Consider the following 18,321-nt stretch of genomic DNA (forward strand, 5'->3'; position numbering starts at 1 on the left):
TCCTCTCCTGCACGGTGTAGCCAATCCATGTTTATTACTAGATTGTAACTGATCATGTGTAAACCTTAGATATCCTCGGTGCTTATATAAGCTTAGTGGTTAGGTCCGTAGAGGCACGATTTCAAGGTTTCAGAGCTTAACTCTTTCATATGATCTCGAGGTAGATCATACTGTACTTTACCCCATCCACGATCAATATAATAAGAGCGGGACGTAGGGTTTTACCTCTTCAAGAGGGTCTGAACCTGGGTAAATACCGTGTCCCTATCCTTCCTATTACCATCTTACTCAAATCACCAGCTTGGGACCCCTACCCGAGATCCAACGATTTTAGCACCAACAGTGCCCAGCTCACGCTGGCGCATCGCCATGACCCGACGTACATGGAGGACTCCCCAGACTAGGACGTGTGGCTCCCCATCGAGCACGACGTGTGCCGCCGCGGCGCCATCCAGATCGACGTCGGCTTCGCACCGTTGCCCCCGGTGGTGGCGCAAGAGGACGAGGAGGCCGAGGCGGCATACCTTGCCGCATAGAGGAGGCGTACCAGCACGCCCTCGAGGAGTCCCGGCGGGAGGAGGACGCCTGCTGGCCTGGCCTCGAGGAGGCGCCCGAGCTGTCGGCAGCGAGGGACTGCATCTACTCTCCACCACCATCGCCTCTCCTAGAGCAGCCCGAGCCTACCTGGGATCACCCGTCGCCCCCCGAGAGGTACCAATGGGAGGGTGTGGTGCGGGAGTGGGTTAGCGTGTCGGCCGTGTGTCTGAGTGCAACGCCTGTGGAGGAGGCGGCCTACCTCGCCCAGTGGAGGGCCCGCTGGCTGGCGGAGGAGCGTGACGACGGCGTCGGCAACTGTGGGCACGAGAGGAGGAGGAGGAGGAGCAGTGGGAGCGCGAGGGGGAGGAGCACGCGCTGCGCAGCAAAGCCGTCGGCGCAACAGACGCCCGAGGAGGCGGCACGGGCAGTGTACCGGTAGGTTTTCTTGTGGGCTGTGTCGCCGTTGCCATTGACGCCTGGGCTTGCGGGCTGGGAGACTATGAGGCGGGTTTTTAGTTTTTATTAATGTTTAGTTATGTTTGAAGTGGACTTGACCGTGGACTTTAATTTAAATGTTTAATTATGTTTTAAATTTAAATATCTTAGGTGCGCTTTATTTTTTCTAAGACCATGCAGACTAAAATGCGTCGGCCGTGCTGGATGCACATGCCGATTTAAATTGAAAGTCGGACACGTGCGTTCGCTTTGCTGATCCAAACGGACAAAAGACGGACAAAAACCACCGGTGTCGGCCGTGTTGGGTGGCAATACAATTGGCACGATGTTGGTTGTAGGCAGGGAGACAGCCGGTGGCTAGAGGTTAAAGACGACGGGTAGCCCTTGGATTGAAATCTGACGCTGGCTAGAAAATGACTGCACGATACCGAATTGTGCTCCATCCCCCTCCTTTTCCCCCTCACTCTAGTCCTCTGCTCCGCCAGCAGGGGGCTGGTGGCGCACCGCCATTGAACAAAACCCTCAACCCAGATCGGAAACTAAGCCGCCGGCATGTCGTCCTCCAACGACGCCCCCGTCAGCCCTCGCTCCCAGGTACACCAGCCCGGGCTGAATTTCTCAAATTCCTCCCGCAATTTCGGTTGACGAATCCCTCTTTTCTGGCGCGCGCAGCTCGTGCTGAGCTGCTTCGAGGAGCTCCTCGACTTCGCGGTGGCGGACGTGGCGTCGGAGTGCCACCGCATCGCGCGCCTAGGCCTCGACCGCAGCGTCGACGCCGAGGAGGAGGAGCTCCGCCTCTGGGCCGCGCGCGTCGCCGGCGACCACCCCGGCGCCGAGGACGGGGCCACCCGCGGGGCCGGGGGAGGAGGGGGGAACAAGGGCGCGCCCGACGTCTTCGGCCAGACGCACCCCGCCATCGCCGCCGACGTCGTCGACTGCATGAACTGCGGTCGCCCCGTCGTCGCCGGCCGCTTCGCCCCGCACCTCGAGAAGTGCATGGGCAAGGTAAACCCGCCATCTGTTCCGGGCATCTGCTATCCACGCTGGTGTCCCAAATCTCATTGCCTGTCCCCCTTTAGTATCAGAAGAAGTGGTAGACCGTTTTAACTGTTGCGGATAGGCTAGCTCCTACTCCTTCCATTCCAAATTACTCGTTGCAGAAATGGATGTATCTAGAACTAAAATACATCTAGATACATCGATACCTGCGACAAGTAATTCGGAACGGAGGGAGTACATGTTTCTGATCTGAGTGTCGTGATGCGCTTCCTCATTAATTGGAATCGAGTATGTTTCCTCATGAGCCTCACAAAAAGTTAGATTCTGCTCCATATGTTCAGTTTGTCTGTTGATTGATTAGCAAAAGGTTGATTTGAGCCCTCTTAACTCTGTAAATGTTCAGTTGCAACCTTAAAACCAGTCACAAAGTTGACTTGATCCATGTACGAGTTAAATAACCTACTGTCTATTGAACTTTTCATGTGTATAGGTAACTAGTTACTTCTATGTACAGGTATGTTCATTTCACAACAAAAGATATGGTGTACTGACTGCTAAATTAATAAAGTTAAAATTGCATTAAAATAACTACAAAGTTACAGTGCTTCACAGAAGAAGAACAATGTGTACATTTAATGATTTCAAACCATTCCATTAATGCTATATCTGAAATCAGGCACTTCAACTTTGAATTCAGCTAATAAATAATTTGAAAGAATTTATGAACTAAATAATGGATATCTCTGTTATGATAATACAATTTCAATGTCTTTTGTGGATTTGCCACTATGGACAAACCATTAGTCCCACTGGAAGGAAACTGGCCACGCCTTTACAGCCCATGCAATGGTGGGTCCAAAATGTTCAAGATATGCTGTAGTGGTAGGACAACATGCTAATGTTTCTGCTTAAATTGGTATATATTCAGTTATTCAAGACTTATACCAGTTAAGCCTGATTCGCAAGTTAAGCCTGATTTGCAAATACACATGCAATGTCAACTCGGCCACAAGTATTATTCACAGTTAGCTTTGGAACTTATTTAAGTTTTGCACTCAGTTCGTCTCTTTGTGATTGTTGATAGATTTGATACATCAGGAAGCTCATGTACATAATATAATGTTCTTCACAATAGTTCCTGCATTTCATCATGTTTTGCTGATCCAGAATTAACTATTCTCCGATCTTCCATGTTGATGTGGATAGAGAATTCTAGATTTTCTACATCATGACATTGTATAAAATGATGCACGTGCATGACAAATTACCTCATATTTTGTGAGTACTCACTAAAATCTGTGGTTAATCGTCCTTTTAGTCTTAGCCGTCAAAATTGCCAAATGATGCCATCTCTGTTCAAGAGGTTTAAATTCTGAATGCTGGACTCTGTTTGCACAATGTGTACAAATCTTGATTTCAATAAAAATAGAGCTGGGGCATAGGTTTAAGCACCATGTGAATCAAAATAAAATGCTAAATTACAACAATAGGCTAATTGAACACGTGATTTTGGAAATGTTATGACCGAAGGAGCTTATGAATCAGTGTTACCTAACTCTAAACTGGTTGGTTATTGTTTAAATTCTGAACGCTTGACTTTGTTTGCACAATGTGTACAAATCTTGATTTCGATAAAATTGGAGCTGGGCATAGGTTTAAGGTGCCAAGAATCTACATAAAATGCGAAATTACAACAATAGGCCGAAGGAGCTTATGAATCCGTGTTAACTGTAAACTGGTTGGTTATTGTTTAAATTCTGAATGCTGGACTCTGTTTGCACAATGTGTACAAATCTTGATTTCAATAAAATTGGAGCTAGGGCATAGGTTTAAGGCGCCATGTGAATCTAAATAAAATGTGAACTTACAACAATAGGCTAATTGAACTCGTGATTTTGGAAATGTTATGGCCGAAGGAGCTTATGAATCAGTGTTAACTGTAAACTGGTTGGTTATTGAGGGGTCCTTTATCTGTTTCTGTCCCAGCTGGTCCACAGGTGCATGACAATGGTGATAATGCGGTATCTGTGATTTTCTTTACACTAACTGGCTGGAAGTTATGTGTGTTAGTTTGCTTTTCAGTTTCTTCTCCCACCTTTATGTCGAATGTACTCTGTGTTTTTGCCATATCTGGTTCTTGACATTCCCTAGAATGGATAAGTAGTATTTCTGTCTCTGCGGGCTATCGTTATGTGCTTTCTCCACATAGTCGCTGGCTGGACCAAACATTTCATTTGCTGCATGTCAAAAAAGGAATTTTATAATTGCGGTTTGTAGAGGAAATAAAGAATACATTGCAACCTGGTTCCTTAAACGGGTGTGATTCACCTTTAACTTCTCTATCCATTTGCTCTTTCAGGGTCGCAAAGCTCGCGCAAAGACCACAAGGAGCAGCACAGCTGGACGGAACAGAAACAGCAATGGTAACACAGCCTCTTATTCCCCATACTCGTAACAGGGTAGAGGGCGACGAACGGTGTAACTGACGGCGGCAGTCGTGGTGCAGGGGAGGAGCATAGCAACCATACATTCCAGGAGTCCTGATCGCAAGCTGTGCTTCTGTCATGCTATCGGTGCTTGAGCGCCGTACGAGGGCGAAGCGCGTTACCTTATCAATTTGGCTTGCGTGCTACTATCTGTTGCCTCGAGTCCTCTGTATATTAGGGCTTAAGAATGTTTTGTTTATCAAGTGAATTCTTGGCCATCCTGTATAGCTAATTCCTTCCAGTAAGTAATACAGTTCGTTCCAGCACCAAGTTATTTGGTCGAGTAAATTGTAAAAAACCATCACAATTGGGGACCCTAATTCAAAAAACCACCACCATTTGTTTTTTTTTCAAAAAACATCCGGTATTCAGTAATTATTTTGCAAAAAACACTAATAGCATGATTTACAACGTTGAGGCTGAATCTGACAAGTAGGGCCCGCTGCATCTGATGACATGGCGTGACGGTGACGGACATGGGAGACGGAATTGTTGCTGAACAAGTAACTCCTTTCTTACACAAGTGGGGTCCGACTGTCATTGAAACAAAAAATATATAAAGGAAAAAAGCACATCCAGGCAATGGCAGCCCGTGCGCTGGATCCCGGCGAGTACATAGCGTCGCGGCGTCGCTGGGGCTCGCAGGACCGGCCGCAGCTGGGGATGCGGGACGCAGGATCCTGGCTGCTGTCACCGGATCTCGGTTGCGGGCACCGGAGCCGGCCCGTGCGTGCGCAGGATCCTGACGGCGGGCACAGATTGGGCGCGTCGCTGGCGGGAATCCCTCCGGCAGCTCGGGCTCCGGGCACGCCTCGCCGGGCACGTGCACCGCCGGCATGGCGACCTCGACGGGAGGGGCTCCGGCGCCGCCACCTTGGAGCGGTCAAGGAGGTGGGCGAGGGCGACTCCGGCGACCTGGGAGCGGCTTCTGCTCCATTGCGCCACCACCCCGAGCAGGAGGTGCCTCGCTGCTGGCTAGCTGCTGCTCTGACGGCGGACGCCGGATCTCAGCTGCGGCACCGGAGCCAGTCCGTGCGCGGGAGGCGGCCGACGCAGATGGGGCGGCGTCACACACCGGCTGCGGGTTCACTTGATGCGGCTCCTGCGCGATGCACAGCTTGGGGGGATTTTGACCTCGTCTTGGATTCGGGCTGGATCCAGCGACGGCGCTCGCCGGAGCTGGAGCGGCGCTGCTCGCCAACTCGCCGTTGACCTCGTCTGCCTCCCTCGTCGGGCACCAGCGTCCTCGCCGTTGACCTCGTCTTGGACCCGTGAGACGCATGAGACACTGACGAGTGCCCCTTCTGCTAGTGTAACAGGCAGGTGCAACGGTGTCATGTTAATTTTGCCACATCAGCACTTACAGCGGGCCCCATCTGTCAGAAGCGATGTCAATATGCGTTTAGCGACAGATCAGTGTTTTTTGAAAACTGTCAGCACAGTGTTGGCGGTTTTTAAAAAAAAATCAAATGGTGATGGTTTTTTGAATTAGAGTTCCCAATTGTAGTGGTTTTTTGCAATTTACTCTATTTGGTCTGGTGTGTAGTTTTGGGCCTGCTGTGTTGCTATATCCCTTTTTTAAAATTGGGTCCGCCAGGGGATTTGATCACTGGCTCCCTGGTCGAACCTCTGGTCTCGATGGTTTGGCAGAGATAATGCGATCACAAAGAAGATGCAGACACCGTCATACACACATACAGTATGCACACATCTACATGCTCCTTACGCTTTGTATAATGCAAGTTGCGAAGGTGCTTATTTTGTACATAATAGACTCTTAATTAGACACCCCTCTTTGTAGTGATAAGCACGGATGATTAAGAAAAAACTTGGTTTATTTTACTCCTTTTTGGGATCACTTGGTTTATTTTACTAAGCATCTTGTAGGGAGTACTCCCTCCGTTCCATAATGTGATGCCTATAGATTTTTGCAAAAGTCAAACATTACAAACTTTGACCATATTTATAGAGAAAAGTAGATACATCTAGAATACCAAATGCACATCATTGAATTACATGAGTTGTATTTTCAGAATGTACATGTTTGATATTGTAGATATAGACAGTTTTCTCTATACACTTGGTCAAAGTTGGCAAAATTTGACTTTCATAAAAATCTATAGGCACTACATTGTGGAATGGAAGGAGCATGTGTTAGAACTGTACGCAAGTACTGGGCCCTTCTCCTATTCCGGGCCCTTTTGCTGTTCAAAAGAAAAATATAACTCCACCTTAAAAAGGGTTTATCTTCGGTAACATTGGAAACTAAGCCAAGAGGTGATGCAGTGGCGCTTTCTGAGCCATGGGAAACTTAATCTGTATGCATTGCATCACCAACTGCTGAGCCAACATGCTCAGAAAAGGGCAAGCTTTTTTTTTCTTTTGAGAGAAGAACAGGGCCAGTTGATTGCAGAACTAAAGCCAAAAGAACCTACACTGGCTTCAATTTCTTCACAGTTCCTCTGAATAAACCTACAGACCAGGGGGCTTGAGAAATGGAATTGGGAACAGGCTCTCCACGTCGACCTGAGTACCAACGATGTTATTCACAAGCTCAGGCGAATCAGTCGTGCCTTTCCACCCGTTGAACCAGGGACCTCCCCCAACTTCCACCGCTGCCATGTTGCTTGTAGTGTCAAGTATTATCTGCAACGAAACAAGTGTCGTTATGCAATATGCAAGTTACTTGAAAACAAGTTCAATTTTTCCAGCACGGAAGAAAAGTTGCCTCGACTTGTGCAAACAATCAACCATGAACGCATACCTTCCCTTTGCTCCCATCGTATTTCTTTTCCCACATTTGCAGCTTGAGATCTCCATAACAGGTGTCTTTGCATGCTGGTACTAATCCAGCCTCCATTGTTGGGGCTCGCAAAGCAGTCCCCGGTTCTTTGGTGGTTGCTTCTATTTCTACCTGTGAAATGTACGCTATATCAGTGCATAGAATGTAATGCAAGTGTCCCCAAAAGTTCAAAACACCTCCAGTAAATATGACAGCGAAATGCATAAAGTGCACTCGAGTTTAAGCGCAACAGAGATTTTATAGCAATTGAAAACATTTAAGGCTACACAACTAAAAAAGCTAAAAGTGTGCATCTGCTCAGTTATGAATACACGTCAAGAAACCCAACACAAGTACTGGCAAACATTCAAGCAGAGTTCACATTTTAACCGCATTGGATAATAATAATAATTACCAGATGATTTTTGTTCTCGCCAGACATCCTCCAGTGACCCCAAGGAGCAATGTCCCAGCTTACTGTCCCAGTCCAAGGAACAAACTCATAAAATTTTCCCTCGTGATGGACGCCAATCTGAACAGAGCAAGAAGAGTTTTTATGAGGATAGGTAGTGCCAAATATCTCACTAGTCCATTTGCGGATAACAGAACAGCAACAGTATGGAACATAATTTCATGTTCTACTTAGAAATAATACTTACTACTCACTACGTTAATTAAGTTGCTTTAAATACTTGTGACAAACAACAAAACAGGTAAAACTGCATTTTATTATCATTTTCCGGTGCCCAGTGATATGCAGAAAAAAAATGTATATTTGGATTCAGAAGGCTGTCAGATTGATATCCTTGTTGTTGGTTTGCCACCCTGACTGTCAGATTTATAAGTGGGGCCAATTACAAATGCCAAGAGAAATAGGGAAGGAGTGGTTCAATGGGGGTGGTCTTTTTCAACAAAACTTGTTGTAGTGTACTTCCACATTTTTTATCAAGCAATAAGCCACGTGGCCCGATGGGGGTGGTCTTTTTCAACAAAACTTGTTGTAGTGTACTTCCACATTTTTTAACAAGCAATAAGCCACGTTGCCCGGTTTACCTCTAATTAACTGAGTGTTGTATGGTTTTCAGTCTGGTTTCCCTGATAAACAGGGCAAACTCTATTATTCTCAATTAATAATAGCAAGAATACCCTCCCCCTTTGAGGTTTCTCGGATAAATAAGCCCAAAACAAATCTTCTTTTTGAGCAGATATCCACAGGTCATGCTTGCATGATGAGCTAAGTAACATATAACACAAAATGGAAGTATGCACCACAGATAAAGTTGAAAGTAACAGATATGTACCAGTGAAGGACTCTCGTAGGTATCTCCCAATCCAATTTTCCTTAATCCACCGGCAGCAGTTAAAGCAACTTCACCAGATGCGCCTGAGAAGGCATTACACTGGATCTGCATGAGCAAAGATGTTACAGTTGGTATCTTGGGTTATGCATGCAATTGCGGAATTAACTAAAATTATACAACCATACAGAACGAATGGCCTGCTTCACATCTATCCAACTGGGAGCCTACGTAACAAATTATGGCTAGAAGGGTAAAAAAAATATCAAGTGTCCTTGGTAATACTATGTCTACAGAAGATGATATTCAGTGTGCCACAGATAATAAATAATACGTACTCTCTCTAATACCTAAAAGATCTTATATTAGTTTACAGAGGGAGTACATCATTAACAACTGAGGACTGGAATATACTTGGCGTCATCTAATATGGAGAATGACACTATCCGGAATCCCACAGAAGCTTACTGCTCTTGTCGGTATCTCTGAAAGACTTCTGTCTGGTACCTCTGAGCCAGCTAAGCTTGATTTCAAAGTTCCGACACTCCGAGCGAGTTCTGTCCGAACATTCCGAGATTATTTAGTAGCAAAATCCATGTGTTCCAGTATAATTCAGATCCTCCAAATGATGTGTGGTGGGAGCCTCCGAGCTGGCAGTAGCAAAATCCCTGTGTTCCAGTTTAGTTCAGACCCTCCGAATGATGTGCGGTCGGAGCCTCCGAGCTGGAACCGTGTTCTATCCAAAATCCCTAAGTATTATTTGGACCCTCCTAATGGCTTCAATATGCCTCTGTGGACATATCATTTCCTCCGTTCAGAGCCTCCGGGCGACTTTTCTCGGCTTTGGACTAGTGTGATATGGTCGGACCCTCCGAGCCAGTTGAAAGTTGCCACCCTTAGCCTATTCGGAAGCTCAGGGTGATTTTGCCCGGAGCCAGTTGAAAGTTGCCACCCTTAGCCTATTCGGAATCTCAGGGTGATTTTGCCTGGAGCCTCCGAGCTGTGCTAATTAGTGAGTAGCAGTACGATTTCTAGGTCTAGCCTACAAATAACCCCACCCCATCCCACCTTGTGCCAAGTCATTCCATGCACTTCACAACTCATTTGATCCAAGTTTCAAGCCATATTTCAGAGCTCTCCTCACATGAGTTTCATTCGTATCCTTTGAACCTCTCATCCCATCAGTGAAGGACATCATCTTTTAGAGCACAATTAAGGAATTCATCACCAAGCAACCCCATTTTTTGTTACTTTTTGGGGTGCGCGTCTCCTAAATCGGCTAGGTGTGCTTATGAGCCTTCAACATGTGAAGGAACCAAGAAGATTGTGAGAGGCTTCGTGGTCGCCATGGTGGGATAGACCCAAGGTGCTTTGTGAGCACCAGGAGAGCCTTCAAGGTGTGAAAGAACCAAGAAGTTGAGAGAGGATTCCTTAAGTGGCCGCCATTGTGGGATAGGTGGGCTAAGGTGCTTTGTGCGGCCAAGGACTTTGTGCCCTAGACCTTTGTGGTCATTTGAATGAGACTTTGTGTCCATACCTCCACCGATGAGGGGTAGGATTGCGCCAACAATCCAAACCTCGGGGCAAAATCCTTGTGTTTTCTGTGATATCTATCCATTACTCCATTTACTTTCATGAAAGTTTGCTTCCGCTCTTTCAATTCATAGTCTTGCATGTGTAGGGTGTTTTACGTAAATGTAGCTTAAAGTTAAAATTCAATCAACTGAAACTGTCTAGTGGTTCTTTGTGATAGTCTATTCGCCCCATGTAGAGTCCAACATTGGCTAGCCAAAAAATTGGCTAGAGATTCCTCTACCTTTTGTTTGACAGCTGGCAAGAATTCTGAAGAGAATGTGAGGAGAATGGGTAAGTTCTCACGGGCAGCCAAAATTTGGGAAACTAATCAAGCAAGAGCCAAGATATCACAGGCTGCCAAATTTTTGGCCGGGTTAAATTTGGGCACTGACAAACATATACAAGGACAGAACACAGAAGAATAATACAAGAGTAAGACCGATGATAATGAAATATGTATAATGCATTTTGCTATAGAATTCTATCTTATCAACACGTGATATTCTTTCACATCAATTTATACTGAAACCATGAGTGAAGATTAATGGCAATACAGAATCAAAACTACAAAGTAGGCCTATTCTCTGATGCTTAAATGAGTTACTATGCACACCATATTTTAATCTATATGAATCAAGACTAATAGAAGACCAAAGCTCAGAAAGAGGATAGAGAAACACACCCAGTACCACTTCCTTGGGAAACCCCCACCCCAGTTCTTCTCTGAATAGGAGGGAGCATTTTCAAATTCAAACCGTTCTCCATCCCATTCTATCCATCCTGGAAAGTACTCACACATCAGAAACCAATATAACTCAATAATATGAATAGGTGTATCCTTATATGAAGTATTAGAACTCCTTTATATATCAAGCACACTAGGTGTTCCGGTAACATGAAGCAAACCAGCTTCAAAAGTGTCTTTACATCACATACCATACTACTGCTATGAATGATGACCCACAAAATTGTAAATATCTGCTATAACCATGAAAGAATGTGAAAAACATACCTTTTAATGAACAATAGTGTACTATAATTTAAGAAAGGACTGGAGAAGTTACTCAATGGAAGATAAAAACTGGACTCATAGATAAGATAAGACTAGAAGCAAATCCTGGTATGCGCCGATGTCCTAAATGCAACTAGGATTTTTCTGAAATTATTGAAGGGGAAAAGATTGGGTGAAGTTCACTTTTATGAGCACATCTGATTTTGTATTTCAGATTAAGAATTACGGCTCCACTGAACATGGTAATTTTACACATGAGAGATGACCATTTCCTTCCATAAAATTAATCGGCAGTACATGTGCCATCTTCGAGATGGTTCACACATGAGAGACGAACATTTCCTTCATTAATTGGATAAAGTTTAAACAGCATTTCAATCAGAATAGTTCAGGAAGTTCCTGTATTCAGGGTATCAAAAACAAACCTGTGGATAGGCCACCAGCCATGCATATCTGCCAATGAGGTTCAAAGAATGGAAAAGCAGCAAGCCAACCAGCTGTTGACTTCTGCTTAGATGTGACATCACCCCAGCCATACACCGGACGGGTGCTGTACTCCCAACGAGCTGTTTGGACATTTGGCACATACTTTGACCTGTGAAGGGCAACAACTAGCTCCAATTAGAATATAAAAAAGTGTGCATAAATTCTTTACCCAATCTCCATTTCAACAACTTATATGGTATATTTTGCTGCCGTTATTGGAGGCAGCTTTAAGGAATTTACCCTGTTCTGTACAAGGGCTATGGAGAGACTCTCACCACTGCAGGCAAGATAAAAGAACTATTCTTGTAATACTTCATTCCACATTGTGCGGGTGGGTGGGGGCTCTTTATATAGAGGCCTAACAATCCAATCCAAGTAACAAACCGTAGATCTTATCTCTAACTAGCTTAAGGCCCAAGTTAACCAATATATTCCTAATTTAAATGATAAATTTCCTAACAGCAAGATCACAGGGATCCTCTCCCCAACTTGGTGCTGGGCGCGCCCACACCTCTCTAGAGGCTCGCCCTCGAGCTGCCAGGGGTGGCCACCGGCAGTGCAAGGAAGCCCCAGACTGAAGATAACACATGATGATGCTTCACCTCGAGGCAAGGAAAAACTTGCAGCTCTTTGGCCCTGTGCCCGAAGTAGATGCCATACTGGCCTAGGGTAGAAGGCACCGTTTTCATCCGTTCACAGACGAACGGCATCAATTCTGAAAAATGTTGAAACGCAGCCGCGACTGCTCAACCACAGAAGGCCACTGACTCTATCAAAGCATTATCTGTGATTTGTTTACTTTTTCTTACACTAAGATGTAATCAAAATCTTCATAACTGTATTTCTTAATGTTGTCTGGAACCATGGCTATATTTTTTGAACCATAATTCTTTCAGTGGCATAAAATTTTAACTACATGATGCAGTTATCACACATTGAAAGGACGATAATGGTTCAGCAACAACCAGTGTAATGCTTCTAAATAAGCAATCTACTAATCATTAAAAGCACAGATCTTTAATAAACATGGGATTTCACATGCCTTCCATCATCACGTATGAAGCCCTGATGCCAAGTTGGTGTGACTTGGTAGCCTTCCAAAACGCGATTAGAAAATTCCTAGATTGTCACACAAAGATAACTGTTCAGAATTTGAAAGAAGTCTTTGCAAGTCATAAGACTGTAGAGAACTTAAAATACATGAATCACCAGAAAGACAACTAGAAATATGAGACGTCACCAGAAAATTCCTAGATTGTCACACAAAGATAACTGTACTGAATTTTTTTCTTTTCAGAGATATTTTTTTACTTTCAGTTACTCAACAGCAGAAGCAGTTAAAATATCAACAAGAAATGTCACAACAAGATACTTAGTAAGCATGTTAAGGCAACATAGAATGGGAAGCAGAGCAATATATATGAAGTGGGAGTAAATCAATCTTCTTACACAGTTACCTGCAAAAAAAATCTCCTTACATAGTTGTTAAGACTGTGCCAGAAACAAGGAACAGAAATAAAGCATTGATCAAGTATAGAGCTTCAAGACATACAAATCTGTTAATTCAGTGGAAAACCTTGCAGAGTCTAGCAAGTTAGATGAAGCCTTTTCAAATGGTTCACTAGGTAGCAAGTAGATATGGAACAGCTCGGCACATGCCATTCAATGTGTTCTAGTAGGAAGTCATACCAAGGAAGAAAAAACTTTAGATCATCAAACTGGCTCTCAAATTTTATAAGAAGCCATAAATCATCTACCTGAGGAGGGATTTCCCGCTCCGGGGGAGTTGAGCCTTTATTGGGAATGAAAGTGTTTCCGAGAATTAGCTCATGTCTACCTATCGAATTGCAGCTTATTAATTGGGAAATCCACGGAGTGTTGAATTACAAAAGTTCAAGCAAACAAGGAAAGTAATACTACTTGTCAGACAACAGAAAACTGAGTGAAATAAGTTTGCATCTTGGTTTAGTTTGGCTGCTTTTTAACATGCAGTAACTCTTCATAGGTAAATAAACGGGGCTTCCAAGAAAACGCAGTTGACCTATACTTCTCTAAGCATGTAAATTGACCACGAAAATGTTAACAGGAATATTTGTTGAAGAGAAATAATGAGATATTAGTATAGGTCTATTATGCTTTACAATGTATTGAAATATAAGTTAGTGGTTAAAACTACATTTCTGTGACCGTGATGATGTCTGAAATACCGCTATTTTGTGACTGAAGGTACTAGTTGATGTCCGATAACCTCTTGTTTGGACTTTGGAGCATACTTTTTAAAAACTGGACCAGATTAGTGGTTCAACCGAATAAAACTGAGTAGTGGTTCGACTGGGAAAAATCAGACCCAATTCTCTGGTCTGGTTCTCAATCATTTTGAGATTTCTTGAATAGAAATAACGGATTATGCAATGTAGAGCTAATTCTTTGAGAATTTTTATTCATGATGGATTATCCAGCTTCATTTTTGTATTTTCATCAGATGCGGACCATAAATAAGAACTCAGATATATATATGACAGCACAATTCCCATTTCATTAGAACAGATAGGAATAATACCACTTATTTTGATTCTATAAACCTCGTTGCAAGAAATACAGCTCCACCAGTTAATATACAGAGAATGACAGTACCATACACAACACAATCTTATTATGTCCACTTAATCTTAATAACTGAGATGTTTTTAGGGAAGAAGTGCCAGAAAAGAAGCATTTGTCAGGAAAAAACAATTGAAGAGAAGAGATTGAACAAGCATCTTACTCCCCCAAAAGTTGTTTGATTTTTCAGAGAACTGGCATATGTACTTGTCATCCGCACCAAGAATCTGCGCTCCCACCCCGGTAAACCGTGGACCATACAATGTCTGGTCGAGAGCAGTCATCCCATCACGAAAGAATGGGTTCTCAACAGAGTACATGAAACAGAAGCTCTGCCTGCATTCTGGAATGGACACCTTGAAGTACCATCCTTCAAAGAAAGCCCTGGCGGTTCCATCATAGTGATACCTGCAAAACAGTTCATCACCACTATTAGCCTCTGAATCTCCTGCAACATGAACATAGTGTCACATCACAGTCCTGGCAGCTTGTGAATGCAGAGTAGCACATTAGCAGCATTCTACAGAATCTCAGCCCGCCCCACTTGAGAGCTGCATCATATCGGGTCGGGGTTAAATTCAGCGAGCCCTTATTCAGAAAACCAAGCATGCGGACGGCTGGGGGTGAATCTGTGAGCTAGAGTTACTACATTTCTTCAATCAAAACAACAAATCGCCCTGCGCCTGATTCAGGAACTCCGATACCATATACAGAAATGAACGAACCCTCCGAATCGGCCGTTTATATAAGTACCCGCTGTGCGGCGTCCGCAGAGGCCGATCCCGCGGAGTGGGGGCGTAGACGGGCGCCGCCGCCGGCGGCTCGGTGGCGGCGCGTGGGCTGAGGCTGCAGCGGGCGCGGGGGCGCCACCAGAGCGGTCGCAGGGCGCGGGGCGCTGGCCTGGCGGTCGGCACGAAAGCGGTGGCGGGGCCGGCGACGTTCATGTGGCTGAGCAGCGGGGCTATGGCGTGGGGGCGCACGCGGGAGAGTTGCGCTGGTCCCCGTTGCGTCTCTGGTTTTGCTCCAGCCGTGGAGCGGTCGGCACTCGTTGCCTCGCTGAACGGTGGCCAGTCCAAGTGTCCAGCTGCACTCGTGGCGGACGAGAGGCTCGACAGGTTGCGTTTTGCATGCGGGGATCGTCTTGCCACGCGGTGGGTTCAGAGACTCGTCCTTCACATTTTTTCTGGGGGTGCACACATGAACCATTTCTATATGAACTATATACGAACGTATATAAATGTACTTCCTCTGTCCAAAATAAGTAAGGTCATCTATTTTAAAACGAAGAAAGTATTTTAGAATGTAAAACTGTATATTCATTCATTTTGCTCCGTGTGTAGTTTATATTAGTAGAATTTCTAAAAAGACTTATATTTAGGAACGAAAAAAGTATTAAAATAAGTATAATAAAGTGTGTAAGTGAGAAGTTGGAGCTCATTCTTTTGAAAAAAAATGAAAAGCATATTTAGAAGTTTTGAAAAAGTCTATGTTTAGCACAAACAAAAAAAATGCCTTTTTTTCATACACATAGTTGTCTATCTTTTACGCCACATATGGAAGTATATTACTATAAAAATTTCTACATAGTCTATAGTAAATGTGTATGAATATATTTTTGAATTCTTTTTAAATGTATATGGTACTCCTTCGTCTGAAAATACTTGTCATCAAAATGAATAAAAGAGGATGTATTTAGATGTATTTTAATTTTAAATACATCTTTTTTTCCATTTTAATGACAAGTATTTTCGACGGAGAGAGTATTTTAAAAATATGCTTCATGGAGTCCGTCATTTATATGATCTTTTCACATGTAAACAAATCATAAGAATTTAAATATTATTTTTTTACTGAGTGAGTAGAGAAGATGAGAGAGAAGAGAATCGTTTATTTGCACACCAGGGAAACATTTCGGGTCACACGGACATGGCGTGTCGGTAAGAGTAAGAATGACACGTCGGTCTGGTGTTGGATGGAGCACAGGACAATTACACCACTCTTCCTTGCGAGCCCCTCAGGTGCTTGACCTGCCGAACCGATCACATGGCCAGTCAGTTGCGTCGAAGAGTTTCTCTTCTATTTATCATTTTCTTAAACGTGATGTTTGTTTCATTTGAAAAAAATATTCCAGGAAAAATTACCACAAACCTTCACTCATCTCATAATTCTTGGAAAGTCCAGGGTGTACTGTAAACTCTGAAGGTGTCTAGGAGCCTCTTATAAACGGATGGTCTGTAAGAGCAACTCTAGCAGACCCCGCATCCTGCCGGCTCGCAAAACGCATTTACAATTAGTGGGAAACCGCTTTTGCGGACTGGCTCGGACGGTCGCAGATGCAGACCTCCAAACGGACCCGTGTAAAAGAATATTCGCAGAATATACTTTTTTACGGGTTGGCTTTTGCGGGGTCTGTTCGAACACCGCCGTGTCGACCCGCAAACAGAAAACGCTCAATTCTCGCATTTGACATAAGTTTTCACAAATAAGTTCAAATTCAAACAACATAACACAGTTTTACGCGCAAATAAAAGCCAAGTTCAGTACGACAAACGTAAAAGAGGGCCTTGCAAAAGTTACGCCCATGTCCGGTATCATCTTGGTCGATCTTCACTCCGCGCCATCGAGCCCATCTTGAAGTTCATTGCCACCACCGAATCCACCTCCGGCGCTTGTCCCAACTCCGGCACCGAAATCATCGACATTGTCACCATATGGAGCAGAGAAAACATCTCCGGAATTGTAACACGGACCGGCTGACGCGACCATTCTCCTCTTCAAGATTTCTCTCCTTGCCATATTTTGGTGAGATCGTTCATGTCATTGCGGTTCATTGACATGATCTTGTTCTCTTTGGCGAGCAACAAGGACATGGATTTGTTTTCAGCGGCGCGTACTCTTCTCTCCTAAATGGCAGCTTTGTGGAGCCCCTCTTCCTTGAGCATTTGCCACTTTTCTTGCTTCTCTTTTGCCTTTTTCTCGACTAACTCTTTCTTGATCCCCAACGACTTCAACAACATCAATCGTTTATTTGCACCATGGCATCAATCTTCTCCCTCAAGCTCGATGCTTCTTGCTCTCTCTCTTTTCATCTTCTCCTTAGTCTGTTTGTCGCCATCGGGCTTGTTCAAATTTCTTGGGCCATTATCATCCTCATCTTCATCCATGTTTGTAAGTGAGCCTCTCTTCGGTGGGGATTCTTTGTCTATCAACTTCCACTTCTCGCAGTTTTGGAGCAACTCCCAACAATGCTCTAGTTTGAAGAATTTGCCTTCCAAAACTTCCATGTCTTTGTATTTATGTTGGGAAATCTTGTCCTACACAATGTGAACAAAGTGATGCAATCATTTCTCATGATGCAAATATGATGATGCACAACTTGAACAAAGGCAAAACAAACTCACATAGTTAGATTTCACGGTTCTACTTAGAGGTGCATTGCGTACTTGCTCCAAGCAAGCTGCCCAGTGGCTGTACATAGGCTTGATATTCTCCCAGCGCCCTTGAAGCGACCGAAATGTGCGTGGAGTCCTATTGGGATGCTTTGCCATAATGCGGAAGTATTGATCTTCGATCCTTTGCCAATATCTCTTGGCATTTGAGAAGTACCCGTGCATGCATCAAGGGATACCGTACTCCATGCTTTGATGAAATCTTGATCTTCCAAGATCATGTAGTTCTTCGATCTTTGGCTTTTCCAAGTTCTTGTTTGCGATTGCTCAAACGCTTCCGCTTCGATCTCCTCCAATTCTTCCTCACAACCATGATCGTCCACGCCGCCCTCCGTTTCATTATAGTCAAATGCGGCGAATGGGGCTTGATCAATGTCAACGGCGTTGGTGTCCAACAAGTTCACGAACTCGGTAGTTGCATTGTTCGAACCACCGCTATAGTGAACGATAACAAGTCACGAGCAATCGCAAAAAATGGCGAAAATGAAAGAAAATCGCCATGATTGAAGACGCATACCTTCCAGCCATTTCGTCAAACACCTCGCCTGTGGTGGGAGCAGCACCGTTGCGCGGCATCGTCGGGGAACCTCTTTCTGCGACGGAGGGAGTGGATGAAGGAGTCGGCCTCTTTGTAGCCGGA

At 44.4% G+C, this 18,321-nt stretch overlaps 2 protein-coding genes across 2 annotated transcripts; one reads left to right on the plus strand and one right to left on the minus strand.

Annotated features, from left to right (window-relative positions):
• The first annotated feature begins 1,382 nt into the window (after nucleotides 1-1,382).
• On the plus strand, nucleotides 1,383-4,748 carry LOC125514093 (SAGA-associated factor-like protein). Its single transcript, XM_048679352.2, has 4 exons — nucleotides 1,383-1,587; nucleotides 1,666-1,998; nucleotides 4,352-4,415; nucleotides 4,499-4,748. The coding sequence occupies exons 1-4, from the start codon at nucleotides 1,546-1,548 to the stop codon at nucleotides 4,534-4,536; spliced, it is 477 nt and encodes a 158-aa protein (XP_048535309.2). The 5' UTR covers nucleotides 1,383-1,545; the 3' UTR covers nucleotides 4,537-4,748.
• Nucleotides 4,749-6,630: 1,882 nt separating this feature from the next.
• Nucleotides 6,631-15,318, minus strand: VTE1 (tocopherol cyclase, chloroplast / vitamin E deficient 1 (VTE1) / sucrose export defective 1 (SXD1)). The gene is made up of 10 exons (XM_048679341.2): nucleotides 14,986-15,318; nucleotides 14,396-14,640; nucleotides 13,389-13,468; nucleotides 12,674-12,750; nucleotides 11,571-11,740; nucleotides 10,816-10,913; nucleotides 8,562-8,666; nucleotides 7,676-7,792; nucleotides 7,243-7,392; nucleotides 6,631-7,124 (listed from the first exon to the last, which is right to left on the minus strand). The coding sequence occupies exons 1-10, from the start codon at nucleotides 15,174-15,176 to the stop codon at nucleotides 6,951-6,953; spliced, it is 1,407 nt and encodes a 468-aa protein (XP_048535298.1). The 5' UTR covers nucleotides 15,177-15,318; the 3' UTR covers nucleotides 6,631-6,950.
• Between the last annotated feature and the right edge of the window lie 3,003 nt (nucleotides 15,319-18,321).

The sequence above is a fragment of the Triticum urartu genome, chromosome 1A, assembly GCF_056163025.1.
Source record: "Triticum urartu cultivar PI428250 chromosome 1A, HENAU_Tu73, whole genome shotgun sequence".
NCBI lineage: Eukaryota > Viridiplantae > Streptophyta > Magnoliopsida > Poales > Poaceae > Triticum > Triticum urartu.